The sequence below is a fragment of the Schistocerca americana genome, chromosome X, assembly GCF_021461395.2.
Source record: "Schistocerca americana isolate TAMUIC-IGC-003095 chromosome X, iqSchAmer2.1, whole genome shotgun sequence".
In the NCBI taxonomy this organism is placed as follows: Eukaryota; Metazoa; Arthropoda; class Insecta; order Orthoptera; family Acrididae; genus Schistocerca; species Schistocerca americana.
Genome location: NC_060130.1, coordinates 306,840,719 through 306,863,416, shown reverse-complemented (window position 1 = coordinate 306,863,416; position 22,698 = coordinate 306,840,719). Strand labels below are relative to the sequence as shown.

The 22,698-nt window shown below is 43.4% G+C and overlaps 1 protein-coding gene across 1 annotated transcript in view; it reads left to right on the top strand.

Moving 5' to 3' along the window:
• LOC124555979 (inactive phospholipase C-like protein 1) overlaps positions 1-22,698 on the top strand; it is a 651,563-nt gene that overhangs the window by 247,177 nt on the left and 381,688 nt on the right. Inside the window, exon 4 of the mRNA XM_047130024.1 lies at positions 8,801-8,864. Within this exon, the coding sequence (XP_046985980.1) occupies positions 8,801-8,864 (64 nt within the window). The remainder of the gene's footprint in view (positions 1-8,800; positions 8,865-22,698) is intronic.

The following is a 22,698-nucleotide window of genomic DNA, read 5'->3' as shown; positions in this document are numbered from 1 at the left end:
AGTCGCGTAAGGTTCGCGGGAAGAACGACTGCCGGAAAGCCTTCGTGCGCGCTCGAATCTCTCTAATTTTACATTCGTGATCTCCTCGGGAGGTATAAGTAGGGGGAAGCAATGTATTCGATACCTCATCCAGAAACGCACACTCTCGAAACCTGGACAGCAAGCTACACCGCGATGCAGGGCGCCTCTATTGCAGAGTCTGCCACTTGAGTTTGCTAAACATTTCCGTAACGCTGTCACGCTTACCAAAAAACCCTGTGAAGGAACGCGCCGCTCTTCTTTGCATCTTCTGTATCTCCTCTGTCAACCCGACCTGGTACAGATCCCACACTGATGAGCAATACTCAAGTATAGGTCGAACGAGTGTTTTGTAAGCCACCTCCTTTGTTGATGGACTACATTTTCTAAGCACTCTCCCAATGAATCTCAACCTGGTACCCGCCTTACCAACAGTTAATTTTATATGATCATTCCACTTCAAATCGTTCCGTACGCATATTCCCAGATATATTACTGAAGTAACTGCTACCAGTGTTTGTTCCACTATCATATAATCACACAATAAAGGATCCTTCTTTCTATGTATTCGCAATACATTACATTTGCCTATGTTAAGGGTCAGTTGCCACTCCCTGCACCAAGTGCCTATCCGCTGCAGATCTTCCTGCATTTCGCTACAATTTTCTAATGCTGAAACTTCTCTGTGTACTATAGCATCATCCGCGAAAAGCTGCATGGAACTTCCGACACTATCTACTAGGTCATTTATATATATTGTGAAAAGCAATGATCCCATAACACTCCCCTGTGGCACGCCAGAGGTTACTTTAACGTCTGTAGACGTCTCTCCATTGAGAACAACATGCTGTGTTCTGTTTGCTAAAAACTCTTCAATCCAGCCACACAGCTGGTCTGATATTCCGTAGGCTCTTACTTTGTTTATCAGGCGACAGTGCGGAACTGTATCGAACGCCTTCCGGAAGTCAAGGAAAATGGCATCTACCTGGGAGCCTGTATCTAATATTTTCTGGGTCTCATGAACAAATAAAGCAAGTTGGGTCTCGCACGATCGCTGTTTCCGGAATCCATGTTGATTCCTACAGAGTAGATTCTGGGTTTCCAGAAATGACATGATACGCGAGCAAAAAACATGTCCTAAAATTCTACAACAGATCGACGTCAGGGATATAGGCCTATAGTTTTGCTCATCTGCTCGACGACCCTTCTTGAAAACTGGGACTACCTGTGCTCTTTTCGAATCATTTGGAACCTTCCGTTCCTCTAGAGACTTGCGGTACACGGCTGTTAGAAGGGGGGCAAGTTCTTTCGCGTACTCTGTCTAGAATCCAATTGGTATCCCGTCAGGTCCAGTGGACTTTTCTCTGTTGAGTGATTTCAGTTGCTTTTCTAGTCCTTGGACACTTATTTCGATGTCAGCCATTTTTCCGTTCGTGTGAGGGTTTAGAGAAGGAACTGCAGTGCAGTCTTCCTCTGTGAAACATCTTTGGAAAAAGGTATTTAGTATTTCAGCTTTACGCGTGTCATCCTCTGTTTCAATGCCATTATCATCCCGGAGTGTCTGCATATGCTGTTTCGAGCCACTTACTGATTTAACGCAAGACCAGAACTTCCTAGGATTTTCTGTCAAGTCGGTACATAGAATTTTACTTTCAAATTCACTGAACGCTTAACGCATAGCCCTCCTTACGCTAAGTTTGACATCATTTATTTTCTGTTTGTCTGAGAGGTTTTGGCTGCATTTAAACTTGGAGTGAAGCTCTCTTTGCTTTCGCAGTAGTTTCCTAACTTTGTTGTTGAACCTCGGTGGGTTTTCCCGTCCCTCACAGTTTTACTGGGCACGTACCTGTCTAAAACGCATTTTACGATTGCCTTGAACTTTTTCCACAAACACTCAACAATGTCAGTGTTGGAACACAAATTTTCGTTTTGATCTGTTAGGTAGTCTGAAATCTGCGTCCTATTACTCTTGCTAAACAGATAAACCTTCCTCCCTTTTTTTATATTCCTATTTACCTCCATATTCAGGGATGCTGCAACGGCCTTATGATCACTGATTCCCTGTTCTGCACATACAACGTTCGGGTCTGTTTGTTATCAGTAGGTCCAAGATGTTATCTCCACGAGTCGGTTCTCTGTTTAATTGCTCGAGCTAATTTTCGGATAGTGCACTCAGTATAATGTCACTCGATGCTCTGTCCCTACCACCCATCCTAAACATCTGAGTGTCCCAGTCTATATCTGGTAAATTGAAATCTCCACCTAAGACTATAACATACTGAGGAAATTTATGTGAAATGTATTCCAGATTTTCTCTCAGCTGTTCTGTCACTAATGCTGCTGAGTCGGGAGGTCGGTAAAAGGAGTCAATTATTAACCTAGCTCGGTTGTTGAGTATAACCTCCACCCATAATAATTCACAGGAACTATCCACCTCTACTACTACTAGTAACAGCGACAAACACGCCACCACCGGTTGCATGCAATCTATCCTTTCTAAACACCGTCTGGCTTCAACCAGCTTTCCGTACCTATAACGATTTCAGCTTCGGTGATTTCTATCAGCGCTTGAAGTTCCGGTACTTTACCATCGCAGCTTCGGCAGTTTACAATTACAAAACCGATTGCTGTTTGGTTCCCGCATGTCCTGACTTCGCCCCGCACCCTTTGAGGCTGTTGCCTTTTCTGTACTTGCCCGAGGTACACTCGTAAAATGGTCGTACGGGAAAATCCCCACTTCACGCTACCTCGGAGATGCTGTGTCCCAACGCTCGTACGCCGACTGTAACAGCACATTCAAACTCACTTAAATGTTTGTAACCTGCCACTGCAGCAGCAGTAATCGATCTAACAAGTGCGACAGGCACTTGTTGTCGTATGTAGGCGTTGCTGACCGCAGCGCGGTATTTTAATACGAATGCCTACACCAGTTTATTTTGCGCTACAGTGTATTCGTGCATGTTAACCCCAAATACAAAAAAAAAAAAATTGCTCTGGTTAAAATATTCAAAATAGGCTTACTGGAATTTCGGGTAGTATTGAACAGGTAAACTTTTTCGAAATTTATTTTCTGAATGTTTTATTGGAACATTATTCAGACTAAACAATACTATGATACATGAATTACTAGAATTATAAAATTCGATTTCATAAGAATATTTGTTCGTTGACTATTCAAAATATTTCATCCACCATTTGCATTTTGATCATTTAAATTTTTAGATGTCTGCACGGACTTAAAACTGTAATGTATAAAAACGTCGTTTTTATTGCAAAAAAGGTTTAACTGAATTGTAAGTAGGAATAAACTTGAACTTGCCCATCAGCTCACCTACATTGCCAAAGAATTTGTCGACTTGTTCTTTGCTGAGACCTGTTGCTCGCTGCAGATTCGTGGATTCAGCTAGCCGCAGCCTTAAGGCCTCACGTCTTTTCATGAATTCATAGTCGAAGTCTTTACCGGCTTTCATTTTCATTTTTTTGGACCGATGCTTTATTTTCACGTACTCTGCATATTTACAAATTCGACTAGCAAAGTACCCAGCATTGCCTGGACATGTATTTATTTCACTTCTATTAGTCCATCTTCCTCTTCTCCCACTCTCTGTCCATACCTCGCCCCCTCTCTTTGCTCATCTCTTTCTCATCCATATTTCTGTTCACCTCCTCCACCGCCCACTGTCTCTCGATCTCCTCCTCATCCCTATTTTTGTTCACATCCCCACCGCCCACTCTCTGTCCATCTTCTCCTAGCCCTCTCTCCGTCCATCTGCTCCTCCCCCTCACTCTGTCCATCTGCTCCTGCCTCCTCTCTCTCCTCCTCAACCTATCTCCTCCAATCATTTCTCTCTCTCTCTTTCTTTCTCTCTCTCTCTCTCTCTCTCTCTCTCTCTCTCTCTCTCTCTCTCTCTCTCTTCCATATTCTCCTCCCCCTCTCCCTATACATCTCCTCCTCCCTTTCTCTGCCCACCTGCTCCTCCCCCTTCTCTCCATCCATTTCCTCCTCTCTCTCTTCTGTACGCTTCTACCTCGCCCTCTCTCTGTCCACTCCTCCTCCCCCCCCCCCCCCTCCCACCTAAATCCATTTCCTCCTCTGCCTTCTCACTCCACATTATCACCGACTCCCCAATAGAGGGATACCCATTCCTTACCCAACAGTATTTATTTCCACATAGTACGCAGTATATGTACCAAGTTCGGTCGAAATCGATCAATGGTTTAGGAGGAGTTCCTTACTCGCGGCTATGCCCGCGTACGCACATGTCACATATACACTACTGGCCATTAAAATTGCTACACCAAGAAGAAATGCAGATAATAAACGGGTATTCATTGGGCAAATATATTATACTAGAACTGACATGTGATTATATTTTCACGCAATTTGGGTGCATAGATGCTGAGAAATCAGTACCCCGAACACCCACCACCGGCCGTAATAACGGCATTGATACGCCTGGGCATTGAATCAAACAGAACTTGGATGGCGTGTACAGGTACAGCTGCCCATGCAGCTTCAACACGATACCACAGTTCATCAGGAGTAGTGACTGGGGTATCGTGACGAGCCAGTTTCTCGGCCACCATTGACCAGACGTTATCAGTTGGTGAGAGATGTGGAGAATGTGCTGGCCAGGGCAGCAGTCGAACATTTTCTGTATCCATAAAGGCCCGTAAAGGACCTGCAACAAGCGGTCATGCATTATCCTGCTGAAATGTAGGGTTTCGGAGGGATCAAAATGGTTCAAATGGCTCTGAGCACTATGGGACTTAACTTCTGTGGTCATCAGTCCCCTAAAACTTAGAACTACTTAAACCTAACTAACCTGAGGGCATCACACACACCCATGCTCGAGGCAGGTTTCGAACCTGCGACCGTAGCGGTCGCGCTGTTCCGGACTGAGCGCCTAGAACCGCTTGACCACCGGGCCGGCTCGCAGGGATCGAATGAAGGGTAGAGCCACGGGTCGTAACACATCTGAAATGTAACGCCCACTGTTCAAAGTGCCGTCTATGCGAACAAGAGGTGACCGAGACGTGTAACCAATGGCACCCCATACCATCACGCCGGGTGATACGCCAGTATGGCGATGACGAATACACGCTTCCAATCTGCGTTCACCGCGATGTCGCCAAACACGGATACGACCATAATGGTGCTGTAAACAGAACCTCGATTCATCCAAAAAATTACGTTTTGCCATTCGTGCACCCAGATCCGCCGTTGTGTACACCATCGCAGGCGCTCCTGTCTGTGATGCAGCGTCAAGGATAACCGCAGCCATGGTCTCCGGACTGATAGTCCATGTTGCTGCAAACGTCGTCGAACTGTTCGTGCAGATGGTTGTTGTCTTGCAGACGTCCCCATCTGTTGACTCGGGGATCGATACGTGGCTGTACGATCCGTTACAGCCATGCGGATAAGATGCCTGTCATCTCGACTGCTAGTGATACGAGGCCGTTGGGATCCAGCACGGCGTTCCGTATTACCCTCCTGAACCCACCGATTCCATATTCTGCTAACAGTTATTGGATCTCGACCAACGCGAGCATCAGTGTCGCGATACGATGAATCCGAATCGCGATAGGCTACAATCTGACCTTTATGAAAGTCGGAAACGTGATGGTACGCATCTCTCCTCCTTTCACGAGGCATCACAACAACGTTTCACCAGGCAACGCCGGTCAACTGCTGTTTGTGTATGGGAAATCGGTTGGAAACTTTCCTCATGTCAGCACGTTGTAGGTGTCGCCACCGGCGCCAACCTTGTGTGAACGCTCTGAAAAGCTAATCATTTGCATATTACAGCATCTTCTTCCTGTCGGTTAAATTTCGCGTCTGTAGCACGTCATCTTCGTGGTGTAGCAATTTTAATGGCAAGTAATGTAGTTTACATGTATTTCACACATAGTTATACCCTTATCTCACGTGTATCTCTAGCAAATTTCACCCTGCAGTTTCATTTTCACGCAGCTCAATGCTTATGGCGTATCTCGTGAAGAATGTCTCGTACAGTGACATAGTTTTGTAGGTACATTCAGCGGCAAACGTGTACACTGTCTTCGAAATGTGTTGTGAATAGAATTAGTAGCAAAGGAGTAATAAATGTAACGTGATGCATGATGCAGCAGTTTTACTTAATGAACAGCGTAAACGTTGTAATCGACAGATTTTTTCCTTTCAATATTTTGTGGGTGTTTCCAGCAAGTAGTGCAAAGTTTGTTGCAAATCGCTAGGGGTGCTCTCATTCTCAAATACTGCATGAATGAAGTGTGGGTAATCGCACGTCGTGGGCTACACTTATTTTTCACCTCCACTGTCTACCCTTGTGATAGGTAGGTGGTTCTTACCCCCACAGCGATTCTTTCCAGGCAGTAGGTTGTATGTGTACCATGTTTGCTTGAAATCAGCGCTGTGGTTTAGGACGAAATGTGGAACAACATATATACATACATTTTTATAATATGTATGGATTTATCAACTGGTCTGTACTCAAAGGTTTAAGCTGGCTATTTAAATTCTTAACATGAGGACGCAGTACCGTTTCCTCTTCATCATCTGCCAAAAAGCTTATTATTTTTAAAACAGGATTCATGGGAATCTCTTTGTTCCACCATAAAGCTTCAAGTGTAACAGCTAACCTATTTGTTCAAGCTCAATGTTTCTCACTCGCTTCCTTGATTTAGATTTCATGAAGTCTGACTTTTTCTACAGCTTCCTTCATGGTTTCTTCATCCCATTTATGTTCTCACTTCTTCAGGTTGCCTGTTAAAGAAAAAAATTATATTATCTCTTTTATAAAGCTCAACCCGATATTGCTTCGTCGTTTACAACCTGCGCGTACTGCGATGGTGATTTTACGTTGTCATTGTTATTACTAGGGTTAAACAATATCACCGCCTACAATATGGACAATAATATCAGTTTTATGTGGAGACATGATAAAAATGTAATAGCACTTACATGGAAACAAAACACACCTTTCAAATACATTAAGCGTATCTGTTACGTATATTTTCGAAAAAATAATTGCTCTGAGCACTATGGGACTTAACTTCTGAGGTCATCAGTCCCCTAGACTTAGAACTACTTAAACCTAACTAACCTAAGGACATCACGCACATCCATGCCCGATGCAAGATTCGAACCTGCGACCGTAGCGGTCACGCGGTTCCAGACTGTAGCGCCTAGAATCGCTCGGACACCCCAGCCGGCGATATTTTAGAATCCGTGACTGTTAATACAATGCAAATACATAAAACAGCAACCAGTCATGTATATACCTCTTTCAAGAGTTAAGTTTGTACACCGAAAGCCTCACACTTGTTTAGATTCAAAATCACCTGCATAGTTTTCTTTCTCCATATTTGACACTGCAGTGGCGCGACAAGTGCTGCCACTTGCGCTAGGGCTTAGAAACGTCCCTTTTCCGATATTGTTCGCTGTTAGATAGTAGCCGTTCTGCCCCCGGACCATTTGTTCAAATTAAGTTGTCATTATTTTCTACAACAAAATCCTACTATCTGATTTATTCTTATTTCCGAACTTTTAACTTTTGCACGAAGAAGAGCTAATTGTAGTGTGCACTAGAAGCTGGCCATATTATTCTTTAGGTGTGCTCGTTTGTGCTTCATCTGTGGATCCAAATGTAGCTTTCACTAAGAAAATGTAATTTTCTGCGCTACTAAGGAGAAAAAGACGGTGAAATTTCAAGGTCGAGAAGATTCCCTGGCCGCGCGGAGTGGCCGCGCGGTTTAAGGCGCTATGTAACGGACTGCGCGGCCCCTCCCGCTGGAGGTTCGAGTCCTCCCTCGGGTATGGGTGTATGTTTTGCTTTTAGCATAAGTTAATTTAACTTAATTGAAGTAGTGTGTAAGACTAGGGACCGATGACCTCAGCAGTTGGGTCCCTTAGAAATTCACATACATTTGAACATTTTTGAAGATTCCCTTTCCAGAGATTGAAATCTTCTTCAAATCTACAGGTGCAACTAAATGCAAAACTAACTCACTGGACTGCGAATTCGGCATAGCCGCATAATAAGGTGTCACGCTGGGGAGACGAAGATTGTCTTGTTTCAGTACTTTGCTGCTAATAGTCAGTTACACAGACCTACTGATTCGTGATTTTTGGAGGTTTCACAAATTCTTACAGTCGGATGTTGGGCCTGGAATGTATTTTACGCGATCTAATCAAAGAAGCATAGCTGAGTATCAATTAGTGATACTTTATCACTATTTACTTTGTTGTATCTAACAGAATTTTCGCTGTTGTTTAATCCAGTTTTATAATCTCATTTTCAGTGTCAACTTGAAGTCAGCGACACACGTTTCAATTTTTGGTGAATATTTTTTAATTTTATTTTCTACTTGTTGCATAGGCTGGATTCAATCATATTGCAAGTAATTTAAAATTTAAGTCAAAACAGTGACATCCATAATCATTTAAACAAAATAAAAAGTACTTTGAATACCCTAATGTAGTTTCCCTTTTAGTTATCAAAGAAATCCACCTTACAGAAAAAAAATTGAATGTACAAGTAATGTTCCTTTAAGGTAGGGTAAGTTTTGTGTATATCGTGTAAAATTTAGTTATTGGGGCGCGACGCGCTTCAAATTCACCTAATCAGTTACATCAGAAATGACTATTTCAGAATTTTTCTTCCTCTTTGATGCAATGCTGCGGCCACCCTTATTACTCGGCACACTGATTTGGTCATTAATATAAGAGAATGACAAAATGTATGTTATTTGCTGTAACAATATTCTCCTCGTGTTTCAGGTTCGCTCGCAGAGACTTTTTCACTGCTTATGACCTGCTCTTCTTCTTGGCAGGCGAACAGGGCGTAAGTACATCTTCTGGCCAATATCTAGCTTTCTGTCTTGATTCGAAAACTCATACTTGTTCTTTAAATAATACGAGCCGATTGCACACGGTGAAGTAGAAAGTCTTGTTTAGCTTCATATAACATCCGTACACCTTTTCTCGGGTCATATTATGGGACCGTACCGTGAATAAGGAAGTGGAAGTCCACCTGTCATATAAAAGGCTCAAGTGAACTATCAGATACCGGTTGTCGGTTTCATCCGTTAATTCAGTGTTGTTGCGGTGTCTAGCATCACACATCTTTAAAATGAAAGAGAACAGAACAATAAAACAATTTTTTACGTCTATTCTACTTTTCGAGGTGTAGGCTGTGGTAACGTACTGATGTGTAGTGTAGCCCGAAGTCTTGATTAGGTTGACAGGTGGCAATTAGGTTGTGGGGTAGCGTAGCGGTATCAGAGGCTTCAGTTACTCCGGGTAAACTCGACCCTCTCATTCAGTGCTACATCCTGATTTTCTTATTATTTATTTGCCCTCACTGTAAACTTGCAGCTTTATTTTCCAACGAAGATTCCTAAGTGAAACCTAAAATTGTACAGATCGAACGTTACATATACATAAATGAACTGGCGGACAGGGTAGACAGCAGTCTGCAGTTGTTTGCTGATGATGCTGTGGTGTAGGGGAAGGCGTCGAATTGGAGTGACTGTGTAGAAAGGTACGAAATGATTTAGACAAAATTTCTAGTTGGTGTGATGAATGGCAGCCGCCTCTAAATGTAGAGAAATGTAAGTTAATGCTGATGAATAGGAAAAACAAACCCGTAATGTTCAGATACATTGTGAGTAGTGTCCTGTTTGACACAGTCACATCGTGTAAATAACTGGACGAAACGTTGGGCATCCATTACAGAAGGGAGGCGGCTACACAGGTAGCGGAGGCTGTGTGGAATGGATTGGGTGGTTTTTCAGTTTAGAGGGTCTCGGGAAGCACAGAAAGGGCTTTAGCCTCAAAGAGTGTAAGTGAAACACATGACGAGGATAGACCTAAGAGCAATCGTTATTATAGTCGTAAATTGTCGCAACGGTGTTGTGAAGGAACAAGGGCTCCAATCGCCAACACAAAACAATGAATCTCAAAACCTTTATGGGTTCTGAAAGCTGGCTAAAGCCCGAGATATGTTCAGTTGAAATATTTACAAAGGACCTAACGGTTTTCAGGAAGGATAGATAAAATACAGTTGGTGCTGGAGTATTTATTGCTGTTAGAAGTACCTGATCTTGTAGTGGAAGTAAATTAAATGCTTCCTACAGTTATCCTTCATAGCCGGAATAAACTAATAATTATTTCTCTTAGCAACACCCCCTCCCCCCCCCCCCCCCCCAAGACTCAGATGATGCAGTTGCTGAAACGCTCAAAGAAAACTTGAGTACCATCTCAAATAGATACCCCACTCATATCGTTACAGCTAGTGGTGACTTCAGTCTATCCTCCACATGTTGGCGAAAACTCGCCTCCAGAAAAAAAGATAGTACACCCTTTTAGAGGTTTCCAATTCACTCAAGGCTTACTGTTGCAACAGTCATATTAGTACATGAAATGATTACATTTAAAGATCAGTAGCACAAGCTGTTCTGAAGTTTCAGGTATCGACCCATGCTGAAACGCCAATATTAGTACGTGATGTAACCTCCATGGGTGGCAATGCAGGCCCTGACTCTGGAATCCAGTCGATCGCAAAGATGATGAATTCTATCCTGGGATACATTATTCCATGCCTGCTCAACTTGTTAACGTAGTTTTGTGAGAGTTGTTGGTTGACGAGTCGCTCGAGCCAGTTCTCGTACCATCATATCCCGCACGTGCTCGATTGGAGACAACTGCGGAGATAATACTGGCCAGAGAAGTTGCTGCGCATCTTGCAGCGCACGTTGAATTTCGCAGGCAGTGTATGGGGGAGTATTATCCTGTTGGAACAACGCATCACCTTCGTGTAGCAAGAACGGAAAATGAACCGGTCTAACAGCATTCCACATATGCAAAGTTCAACGAGAAATATAGCTTATCACAATCCAGACCATAAGGCCTAGTTTTGGCCAGTGTGTCTTGGACAAAAACATTCTACGAGACAGCGCCTACCAGTTGTTCGTTGTACGAGGTGCATTCAAGTTCTAAGGCCTCCGATTTTTTTTCTAATTAACTACTCACCCGAAATCGATGAAACTGGCGTTACTTCTCGACGTGATCGCCCTGGAGACCCACACATTTTTCACAACGCTGACGCCATGATTCCATGGCAGCGGCGAAGGCTTCTTTAGGAGTCTGTTTTGACCACCGGAAAATCGCTGAGGCAATAGCAGCACAGCTGGTGAATGTGCGGCCACGGAAAGTGTCTTTCATTCTTGGAAAAAGCCAAAAGTCACTAGGAGCCAGGTCAGGTGAGTAGGGACCATGAGGAATCACTTCAAAGTTGTTATCACGAAGAAACTGTTGCGTAACGTCAGCTCGATGTGCGAGTGCGTTGTCTTGGTGAAACAGCACACGCGCAGTCCTTCCCGGACGTTTTTGTTGCAGTGCAGGAAGGAATTTGTTCTTCAAAACATTTTCGTAGGATGCACCTGTTACCGTAGTGCCCTTTGGAACGCAATGGGTAAGGATTACGCCCTCGCTGTCCCAGAAAATGGACACCATCATTTTTTCAGCACTGGCGGTTACCCGAAATTTTTTTTGGTGGCGGTGAATCTGTGTGCTTCCATTGAGCTGACTGGCGCTTTGTTTCTGGATTGAAAAATGACATCCATGTCTCATCCATTGTCACAACTGACGAAAAGAAAGTCCCATTCATGCTGTCATTGCACGTCAACATTACTTGGCAACATGCCACACGGGCAGCCGTGTGGTCGTCCGTCAGCATTCGTGGCACCCACCTGGATGACACTTTTCGCATTTTCAGTTCGTCATGCAGGATTGTACGCACAGAACCCACAGAAATGCCAACTCTGGAGACGATCTGTTCAACAGTCATTCGGCGATCCCCCAAAACAATTCTCTCCACTTTCTCGATCATGTCGTCAGACCGCCTTGTGCGAGCCCGAGGTTGTTTCGGTTTGTCGTCACACGATGTTCTGCCTCCATTAAACTGTCGCACCCACGAACGCACTTTCGACACATCTATAACTCCATCACCACATGTCTCCTTCAACTGTCGATGAATTTCAATTGGTTTCACACCACGCAAATTCAGAAAACTAATGATTGCACGCTGTTCAAGTAAGGAAAACGTCGCCATTTTAAGTTCAAAATGGTTCAAATGGCTCTGAGCACTATGGGACTCAACTGCTGAGGTCATTAGTCCCCTAGAACTTAGAACTAGTTAAACCTAACTAACCTAAGGACATCACACACATCCATGCCCAAGGCAGGATTCGAACCTGCGACCGTAGCGGCCTTGCGGTTCCAGACTGCAGCGCCAGAACCGCGCGGCCACTTCGGCCGGCGCCATTTTAAGTATTTAAAACAGTTCTCATTCTCGCCGCTGGCGGTAAAATTCCATCTGCTGTACGGTGCTGCCATCTCTGGGACGTATTGACAATGAACGTGGCCTAATTTTAAAACAATGCGCATGTTTCTATGGCTTTCCATTCCGGAGAAAAGAAAATCGGAGGCCTTAGAACTTGAATGCACCTCGTACGTGCAAACTACCATCACTTGCGTGCATGCAAATCTACTTTAATCGCTGAAGACCACGGCGCGCTTTTCCATTTGCTAAGTGATTCTGTGACGGCTGTAGTCAAACTACGCACATTGGTGTTGTGGCGTGAATGGGAGAGGGGCTAGAGGTGCCTATACCCGTAGTACCACTGCTAATAACTGTTTCGCAACAGTTCGTGTTAACACGTCTGGGCTTCGGTAGCTCTATGATCTGCCACTGCTGGCCTTACAATACGACGACCCTGGCGGGCATCTGTGATGTGTGGACGTCCAGAGCCTCGTCTACGGACGTGAGAATGTTCACATGATATCAGCATCGTTGCACAGCTGACGCAGCACTTCCAACTTGTGTGGCAATTCTCCGAAAGGACCGTTCCGCCATTCTGAAGGCCGCGATTTGAACCCTTTCAAACTCGTTAGTTGACTGTAGAAAGCAACAGTGCGTCTCCGTTGGAGGTTGCCTGCTTGCTTCACACGTTTTTGCACCATACTGAGGGTTCTGGCTGTGACCATTTTTTATTAAGCGACAGACACAGATGGCGCTCTGGTAGCTATGCTACTACGCTATCTGTTGGCAGGTGACATTGAAAACATAATCTATACATCCACTATCCTCCAAATGGCAAATTTCGTCATTGGATCAAAATCGATGTGGTCTCTCCATGTGCACTATTTTTTTCCGGCAGTTTACATGCTTAATGTCGGCGCTGGGCATAAAAAATCGTCCGAAATTGTACTAAATTCTTTCTCTGAAAAATATCAGCCGTTGTGGCCAAGCGGTTCTAGGCGCTTCAGTCCGGAACCACGCTGCTACTACGGTCGCAGGTTCGAATCCTGCCTCGGGCATGGCTGTGTGTGATGTCCTTAGGTTAGTTAGGTTTAAGTAGTTCTAAGTCTAGAGGACTGATGACCTCAGACGTTAAGTCCCATAGAGCCATTACTCTGAAAATGATTTTGAGGAATTAGTTCAGGATCCCACCCAAAGTGTGAACGGTTACGGAACCATACTTGACCTCTTAGCAATAAATAATCCTGTGCAAATAGGAAGCATAACGACGTATACAGGCATTAGTGATCATAAGACCGTTATGGCAAGACCGAATACCGTAACATGTAAATCCACTAAAGTAAATGTAAAATATATCTGTTTAAAAAGTCAGATAAAAATTTTATTGGCGCCTTCTAAGAGACAGACTCACATCTTCCAAGCTTTGTAAGCGTATACCATGTATGACTTAAATTCAAATAAATAGTATCGACGCTAATTTAGAGTTTCATACAAAATAAGTTAATAACGGAGGAAACTGATCCCTTAAGGTACACAAAGCAGGCCAGAAGACTGTTACAGAAGTAACAAAATAAACATGGCGAATTTCAAAGAACGCAAAATCACCAAAATTGGCGATGTTTCACTGAAGTTCGAAATTTATCGTGGACTTCAATTCGAATACTTCCAATAGTTTTTTCAACGAATCTCTGTCGCGAAATCTGGCAGGAAATCTAGAGAAATTCTGATCATATGTACCGCATACCAGCGGTAAGAGACAATCAGTACCTTCACAGCACGATAGCGATGTTAATGTTAGCCGGCCGGTGTGGCCGAGCGGTTCTAGGCGCTTCAGTTTGGAACCGCGTGACCGCTACGGCCGCAGGTTCCAATCCTGCCTCGGGCATGGATGTGTGTGATGTCCTTAGGTTAGTTAGGTTTAAGTAGTTCTAAGTTCTAGGGGACTGATGACCTCAGATGTTAAGTCCCATGCTGCTCAGAGCCATTTAAGCCATTTGATGATAATGTTAACAATAACACTGCCACTAAAGCGGAGTTGTTAAACAAGATTTTCCTAAATTTTTCATCAAAGAAGATGAAGTAAATATTCCGGAATTCGATTCAAGAACAGCTTGCGACATGAGTAAATTAGAAGTAGATACACTCAATGTAGCAAAGCAGCTTAAGCTACTAAATAAAGTCAAGGTCTTCGGTCCATATTGTATACCATTTCGGCTCCATACTAAGCAATTGTATACACCCACAGGGTCGATAAAAGATCTATATCTGAGGACTGGAAAGTTGGGCTGGTGACACCAATCATAATAATGGAAATAGAAATAATCTGTTGAATTACAGACCCATATCACTGACCTCAATTTGCAGTAGGATTTTGGTAAATAAACTGTGTTCTAATACTATGAATGACTTCGAAGAAAACTGTATAATGACACTTAGGCAGATTCAGAAAATATCATTCTTGTGGGCAGCTAGCTCTTTATTCACATTTAGTAATGAGTGGTATCGACAGGGAATGTCGGTTTGATCCCATATTTCCACAAGGCTTTTCACACGATTCCTCACAAAGAGCTCCTAATCAGACTGCGTGTAGATTCAGAAAATATCGTTCTTGTGGGGCACAACTAGCTCTTTATTCACATTTAGTAATGAGTGATATCGACAGGGGATGTCAGATTGATTCCATATTTCCACAAGGCTTTTGACCCTATCCTCACAAAGAGCTCCTAATCAGACTGCGTGTAGATTCAGAAAATATCGTTCTTGTGGGGCACAACTAGCTCTTTATTCACATTTAGTAATGAGTGATATCGACAGGGGATGTCAGATTGATTCCATATTTCCACAAGGCTTTTGACCCTATCCTCACAAAGAGCTCCTAATCAGACTGCGTGTAGATTCAGAAAATATCGTTCTTATGGGGCACAACTAGCTCTTTATTCACATTTAGTAATGAGTGATATCGACAGGGGATGTCAGATTGATTTCATATTTCCACAAGGCTTTTGACACTATTCTTCACAAAGAGCTCCTAATCAGACTGCGTGTAGATTCAGAAAATATCGTTCTTATGGGGCACAACTAGCTCTTTATTCACATTTAGTAATGAGTGATATCGACAGGGGATGTCAGATTGATTCCATATTTCCACAAGGCTTTTGACCCTATCCTCACAAAGAGCTCCTAATCAGACTGCGTGTAGATTCAGAAAATATCGTTCTTATGGGGGCACAACTAGCTCTTTATTCACATTTAGTAGTGAGTGATATCGGCAGGGGATGTCTGATTGATTCCATATTTCCACAAGGCTTTTGACACTATTCCTCACAAGGAGCTCCTAATCAAACTGCGTGTAGATTCAGGTAATATCGTTCTTATGGGGCACAACTAGCTCTTTATTCACATTTAGTAATGAGTGATATCGACAGGGGATGTCAGATTGATTTCATATTTCCACAAGGCTTTTGACACTATTCTTCACAAAGAGCTCCTAATCAGACTGCGTGTAGATTCAGGAAATATCGTTCTTATGGGGCACAACTAGCTCTTTATTCACATTTAGTAATGAGTGATATCGACAGGGGATGTCAGATTGATTCCATATTTCCACAAGGTTTTTGACACTATTCCTCACAAAGAGCTCCTAATCAAACTGCGTGTCGATGGGCTATCGTCTTACGTACGGATGGAATATATGATTTCCTGTCAGAAAGGTCACAGTTCATAGTAATTGGCGGAAAGTTATCGAGTAAAGCGGAAGTGATAACTGGAGTTCCCCGAGGAAATGTTATGAGCTCTCAGCTTTTCTTAATCAATATAAATGATTTTGGAGACAATCTGAGCAGCGCTCTTAGATTGTTTGTTGATTGATGCTGTCGTTTACCCTATAGTAAAGTCATTAATTGTAAAATGATTTAGACAATGTATCTATATAGTGTGGTAAGGTGCAATTGACTCTAAATGTTGAAAAGTGTTAGTTCGTCCACGTTAGTACGAAAAGGAATCCGTTAAACTTCGATTACACAATGTATCACACAAATCTAAAAGCTGTTAATTCAATTGCATACGAATGGATCACAGTTATGAACATCTTAAACTGGAACGATCACATAGAAAATGTTGTGTGGAAGGCGAACCAAAGACTGCATTTTATTGTCAAAACACTTCGAAGATGCAATACATCTGCCACAGAGACGAACTACACTACGTTTGTCTGTGCTCTTCTGGAATATTGCTGCGCGGTATGAGATCCTTACCAGAAGGAATTGAAGGAGGAAATAGAAAAAGTTCAAAGACGGGCAGCCAGTTTTGTGTCACCGCGAAATAGGCTAGAGAGTGTCACAGATATGATACATGAGTTGGAGAGGAAATCATAAAACCAAAGCCGTTTTCCTTTGCGGCGAGATTCTTTCAGTCACCAATTTTCTCCTGCGATTGCAGAAATATTGTGTTGATATCCACCTACATAGAGAGAAATGATCATCGTTATAAAACAAGTAAAATCAGAGCTCGCACGGGTAAGATTTAAGTTTTCGTTTTTTCACGCTTGTCGTTCGCACGTGGAACGGTGGAGAAATAGTTTGAAGGTGGTTCGACAACTCTCTGCCAGGCACTTAACTGTGAATTTCAGATTAGTCATGTAGAAGTAGATATGCAAGAAACCACGGTATCTAATTGTGTGTCGTATTGCACAATACTATGTGCATGTAAAAGCATAGTATAATCAACTGTTTAAATAACTTTTGCACCACCTGCATATCTATTACTTGAGTAGGCTTCGGTTCAAAGCGAGCTTAGAATGAAAGAATAAGCCTGACAAAATCAAAAATAACTTTACTGTGAAATGAAAACAAAACAGTAACCAAAATAAAGACATTCTCTTCCATGGTGTACATCTGTGAAATCAAAATCTGCTGCTAGAGAACTTTAAATACAGTGTTGCTCCACCAGGTACATCGTGACATCCACATACATATACCGCAAGGCACCGTATGGTACAGGGCAGAGAGTATCTTGTGCCAGTACTAGTCATGTTCTTCCCTTTTCCTTTCTCAAATAAAGGGAGGGGAAAACGACTGCAAGTATACCTGCATACAAGTCCTAATTTCTCTTATGTTATCTTCGCGGTACTTACCCGAAATTTATATTTATGGTGGTAGAATCGTCCTGTTGTCAGCCGAAAATGTCGATTTTTTAAATTTTCACAATAGCGTATCGCCGAAGGTACGTCGCCTTCCCTCCAGGAACTCCCATTTGAGATTACGGAGCATTTCAGTAATTCTTGTTTGTTCACTGAGCCTAACGCTAACAACTCAAGATGCACACCTCTGCACTACTTCTAAGTATTCCTTCAATCCGAGCTGGTGGGCATCCCAAACAGTTGATCGGTACTCAAGAACTGGTAGCACAAGTGTTCTATACGCAGTCTCTTTAATAGACAAACTGCACTTTCCTTGAATTCTCGGAATAAGAGAAGTCGGCCATTGGACATTACAGTATTGGTTTTCGTACTCATCTCCATTAACTTATGTTTCCTTACATTTAGATCAAGTTGGTAACAATGTCACATAGAAAATCTAAGTCATGTTGTATCCTCCTAAAGTTACTCAAAGACGACACTTTCCCGTGCACCACAGCATCATCAGCAAACAGTAGCAGATTGCTTCTCATCCTATCCGTCCGACCGTTTGTGTATATAGAGAACAAGAACGGTCCCATTGCACTTCCCTGGTGCACTCCTGATGATAAAGCTATCTCTGATCTGGCATCTGTTACTTAAGAAGTCTTCAAGTCACTCACATATCTGAGATCCTATGCCGGCCACTGAAAGGGAGGTGAGGGTCATCTGTGACGTCTTCCAACTGTGAAAGCTCCCAGACTTGATAACACCATGAGCCAAGCTCTCAAAGCACTGCCAGCGACGGTGATTACCTACATCGCGGGGATGTTCAACATCGTCCTCACCCAGAAGCATTGTCCTCGTCTTTGGAAACATGTGGTTGTGGTGGCCATGCCGAAGTTTGGGGAAGATAGGAAGGACCCTACCAGTTACATACCCATAAGCGTCCTCCTGATGATCAGCCAGGTTTTCGAGTGTATCTTCCTAGCACGACTCAACTTGCATATGATGGAAGGTAGCACTAGAACACTCAGCAGCTGTTATGAGTTGTTCATAAGGCTACCCTCGCTTTCAGCAATAAATAACATTGTGGAACCATGTTTTAGATGTGTCAAAGGCTTTGACAGCGTATGGCATCATAGCCTGTTTTATAAGCTCTTTGTACATCCCCTCCTGCAAGCGTTTGTCGAACTCATCCGCAGTTGAACACTGCACCTTCACCATTCATACTGGAGAGGGTATACCTACCGAAATGAGCATTAAAGCCAGGGTTGCGCAGCGCTTCGTTTTAGGTCCAGTGCTGTATGTAGCCTACACAGGAGACCTCCCGAAGGTGCCACAGCCATCAACACCATACACGCTGGTGACACAGCACATCTCACGTGCACCAGGTGGCCAGTTGCTGTGCACCGTTGACTGCAAGTAGCTTGCCTCCAGCTTGAAGAATGGGCTGTGAATTTGAGGGTCGGTTTCAATGCTGCCAAAAGCCAAGGTATGATCCTGACCAAACGTTGTCCACAAGAGGTCACCAGCGTAGTGCCCTTTGGGCATCCAATTGAATTTGCCATACCTTCGAAGTACCTGGCGGTCTTGTTTGATCAGAAGGAGAAGGAGAATATTCCCCATGTGCATAAGCAAATAACGTAGTGGCTTGATGCACTATATCCACTGTCCAATGAGAGGTTTCCACTGTCGGTCAGTTGTGGTCACAATATGAATATTCGGCCAATCATGAACTATGCAAGCAAAGTTAGGGAAATGTAGCTGCCAGCCACATCAAGGCACTACAGGCTATTCAGAACAAAATCCTGCGCCAAGTGTACCATGTGCTCTATGACTTTCTGGCACACTATCTGCATGACATGGCCAGCAAGCCCTATGTAGTTGATAGATGCCAACGCACAGCGAGAGACTCTACACAAAGTGCTGTCTTTCCCAGAACTCCCTCATCCGCCAGTTATGGAGGAGGAACCACAAGCGTTCAGTGGTAGGTAGCGCTCAGCGACATTCAGTTAACCTCAGATGGGACATGCACACAAGACGACACATGAGAAGCCAAACCACGTATCATACCACAAGACTATAGCTGAAAATCCCTAAGGTTAGAACTACGATAAGCTCGTTGTGGGTTTGCTGTTCCGACCCAAAGAAGCGTGCACACTACTTCCCTCCCTCAGGCAACTGACGAATGGGGCGACAGGAAGGGAATCTGGCCACAAGATTAAATAAAATAAATTTGCCAAACCTTGAGTGCAGCGGACTACGTACTAAGTCACGCTTAACTCAACCACCCAAACCTCCAGATGACAGACAGATCAGTACTAAACGTGTATCGAGTATACACCAAAACTACAATATAGTTCATGTTATGTGCTGTCATCCAGGGTAATGTGCATAAACGATACATAATAAGTAACACCATACCTACGGAGCACAAGAAAAGCATCACTGTTAGCGTCTGTCATGTGGAGCTCCTGTGGGGAAGTCGATAGAGCAAGAATTCGGCCCGCGAGCCGTATGCCTTCACACGAGTTCGTTAGCATTTAGCCAGGCTGGCACATTTCCCCCACTGCCACGCCACGCTGTCTGAGCGCATGGAGGGGAAAGAGGGGGGAAACTGTAAGTGCGTCGCATTTAAATGGCAATGGAATCGCACTGCGTACGACTTGGTTTTACGTTTCACATTTCTCAACTACATAGATCAACAACAAAACGAATTTTCAGTATTATTTAATTATTTGTGGGACATTTTTATCTTGTACAATCTGTCGGCATACCGACAGAGGCAGGCAATTTCACTGATTGTTGCTTTCAAAAATGTCCAAATGTGTGTGAAATCTTATGGGACTTAACTGCTAAGGTCATCAGTCCCTAAGCTTACACACTACTTAACCTAAATTATCCTAAGGACAAAAACACACACCCATGCCCAAGGGAGGACTCAACTTCCGCTGGGACCAGCCGCACAGCCCATGACTGCAGCGCCTGAGACCGCTCGGCTGATCTCGCGCGGCTTATTTTTGCTTTCACGTTGATATGTAATCATGACTTATTTAGTTTCATACCCGAGAAAACGTCTCTCACGCATTTGTCGGAATGTTGTAGCACTGTTGCAACCTTATTACAGAAATGTGGAACCTCTACCTAAGGGAAGCAATGTAGAAATTCTGGACTACTTTAAAATGAGAATTACCATGCCTATCAATCAGTATCATCTATAAATGAACAGGAGTACTTTCAACTGAAACGGCAAACAGTCTGGAAAACGCCTCGAAAACAGATGTAATATTGGCAGCGTCCTCAAAACGTTTAAAACTATCCTTCAAATTTTTTCAAGGCCACAATGAATTCTTCAAGCCTCACGTTCTCTTCAACACCAGTGAGATCAGGGAACTGCATTGTGTGTGTCAGAATATGTCGCTTCTATAGCGCGAGTATCTTCTTAAATGCATCCTGATCAAATTAGAAAGAAGTGTTTCTCACCTAGTGGTATTTAAGTTTGGCAGTTTACAGTCAAGTCCAATTAAAACGCGAGACCTGCGATCCATTCTGCATGTTATAATTTTCGTTTCTGCGCTCCTTTTTCCTTCATAAATTCAACAATAGCGAGTTTTAAATTGAAAAACCGTTCCAGGTATACCCCTTGACTTAACCAACATATTATTTATTATGTGGGCGCTTAGTGTCTGTTCTTCCGGACATGCGGATGCACATTTACGTTCGACCTCCAGCGGAAATCTAAAATTAGCGAGCATGGAGGACATGGACGTGGACCGTAGATAGGTGGCGCTAGGTGGAAACTTGGGTCTGCAGAAGTAGACTTCCCACACCGCGTGCGGGTGGCGTAGCAGTTAACACAACTGCCCAGTAAGCAGGAGATCCTGCGTTGGAGTCCCTGTCTGGCACACATTTTCACTCGTCGCCACCGACTCTGCACAAAGTTCCAATGCAGCTGATATCTTTAGTTACTTTCTTTTCCTTTCCTTTCCTTTCTTTTTCCCCCGTCTCCCTTCAATGTACATAACATTAACTAACGCACTTTGGAGTAAATATGAAGTCTCCCTATTCTTCGCCCAGTTCCATTGAAAACCGTTGCAACTAACAGTGGAACAACGCGTAAAATTTCAGAAATTTTGCTATTCGTACCACCAGTTTCTCCATGTGCTCAATGCCTGCAAATTTAAGACAGTGCTTCTTGATGTACAAGGGCCGTTTGAAAAGTCCGTGCAAAAATAAAAACTACTTACGTGTTTGGGGTAAACCTTTTTTATTTTTCGACATAGGCTCCTTTTGGACTTATACACTTCTTGCAACGCTGTTATATGTTGTTGATCCCTTCCGAACAATAGGAATTGTCCAAGTCTGTAAAATAGCTCGTAGTTGCTGCACTCACCTCCTCGTTTGAATAAAATCTTTGTCCCGCCAGCCATTTCTTCAAACTGGGGAACAAATATTAGTCCGAGGGAGCCAAATCTGGAGAACGGGGGGATGTGAAACGAGTTATAATCCTATTTCCGTTAATTTTGCGACCACAACTGCTGAGATGTGTGCTGGTGTATTGTAGTGATGGAAAAGGACTTTTTTGCGGTCCAATCGCCGGCGTTTTTCTTGCAGCACGGTTTTCAAATGGTCCAATAACGATGAATAATATGCACCTGTAATAGTTTTACCCGTTTCCAGATAGTTGATGAGGATTATCCCTTGCATATCCCAAAACACAGTCACCATAACCTTTCCAGCCGAAGGAATGGTCTTCGCCTTTTTTGGTGCAGATTCACCCTTGGTAACCCATTGTTTAGATTGTTCTTTGGTCTCAGGAGTATAGTAATGTATGCATGTTTCATCCACAGTGACGAAACGACGCTTAAAGTCATGAGGATTCTTCCTGAACAGCTGCAAACCATCCTTGCAACACTTCACACGATTCCGTTTTTCGTCAAGCGTGAGCAATCGCGAAACCCATCTTGCGGATAGCTTTCTCATGTGCAAATGTTTATGCAAAATATTATGTACCCGTCCATTCGAGATGCCCATAGCACTAGCAATCTCATGCACCATAACTCTTCTATCAACCATCACCATATCATGGATTTTATCAATGATTTCTGGAGTCGTAACCTCCACATGGCGTCCAGAACGTTCAGCATCACTTGTGCTCATATGGCCACTCCGAAAATTTTGAAACCACTTACAAACTGTTCTAATCGAAGGTGCAGAGTCGCCGTGAGGCTTATCAAG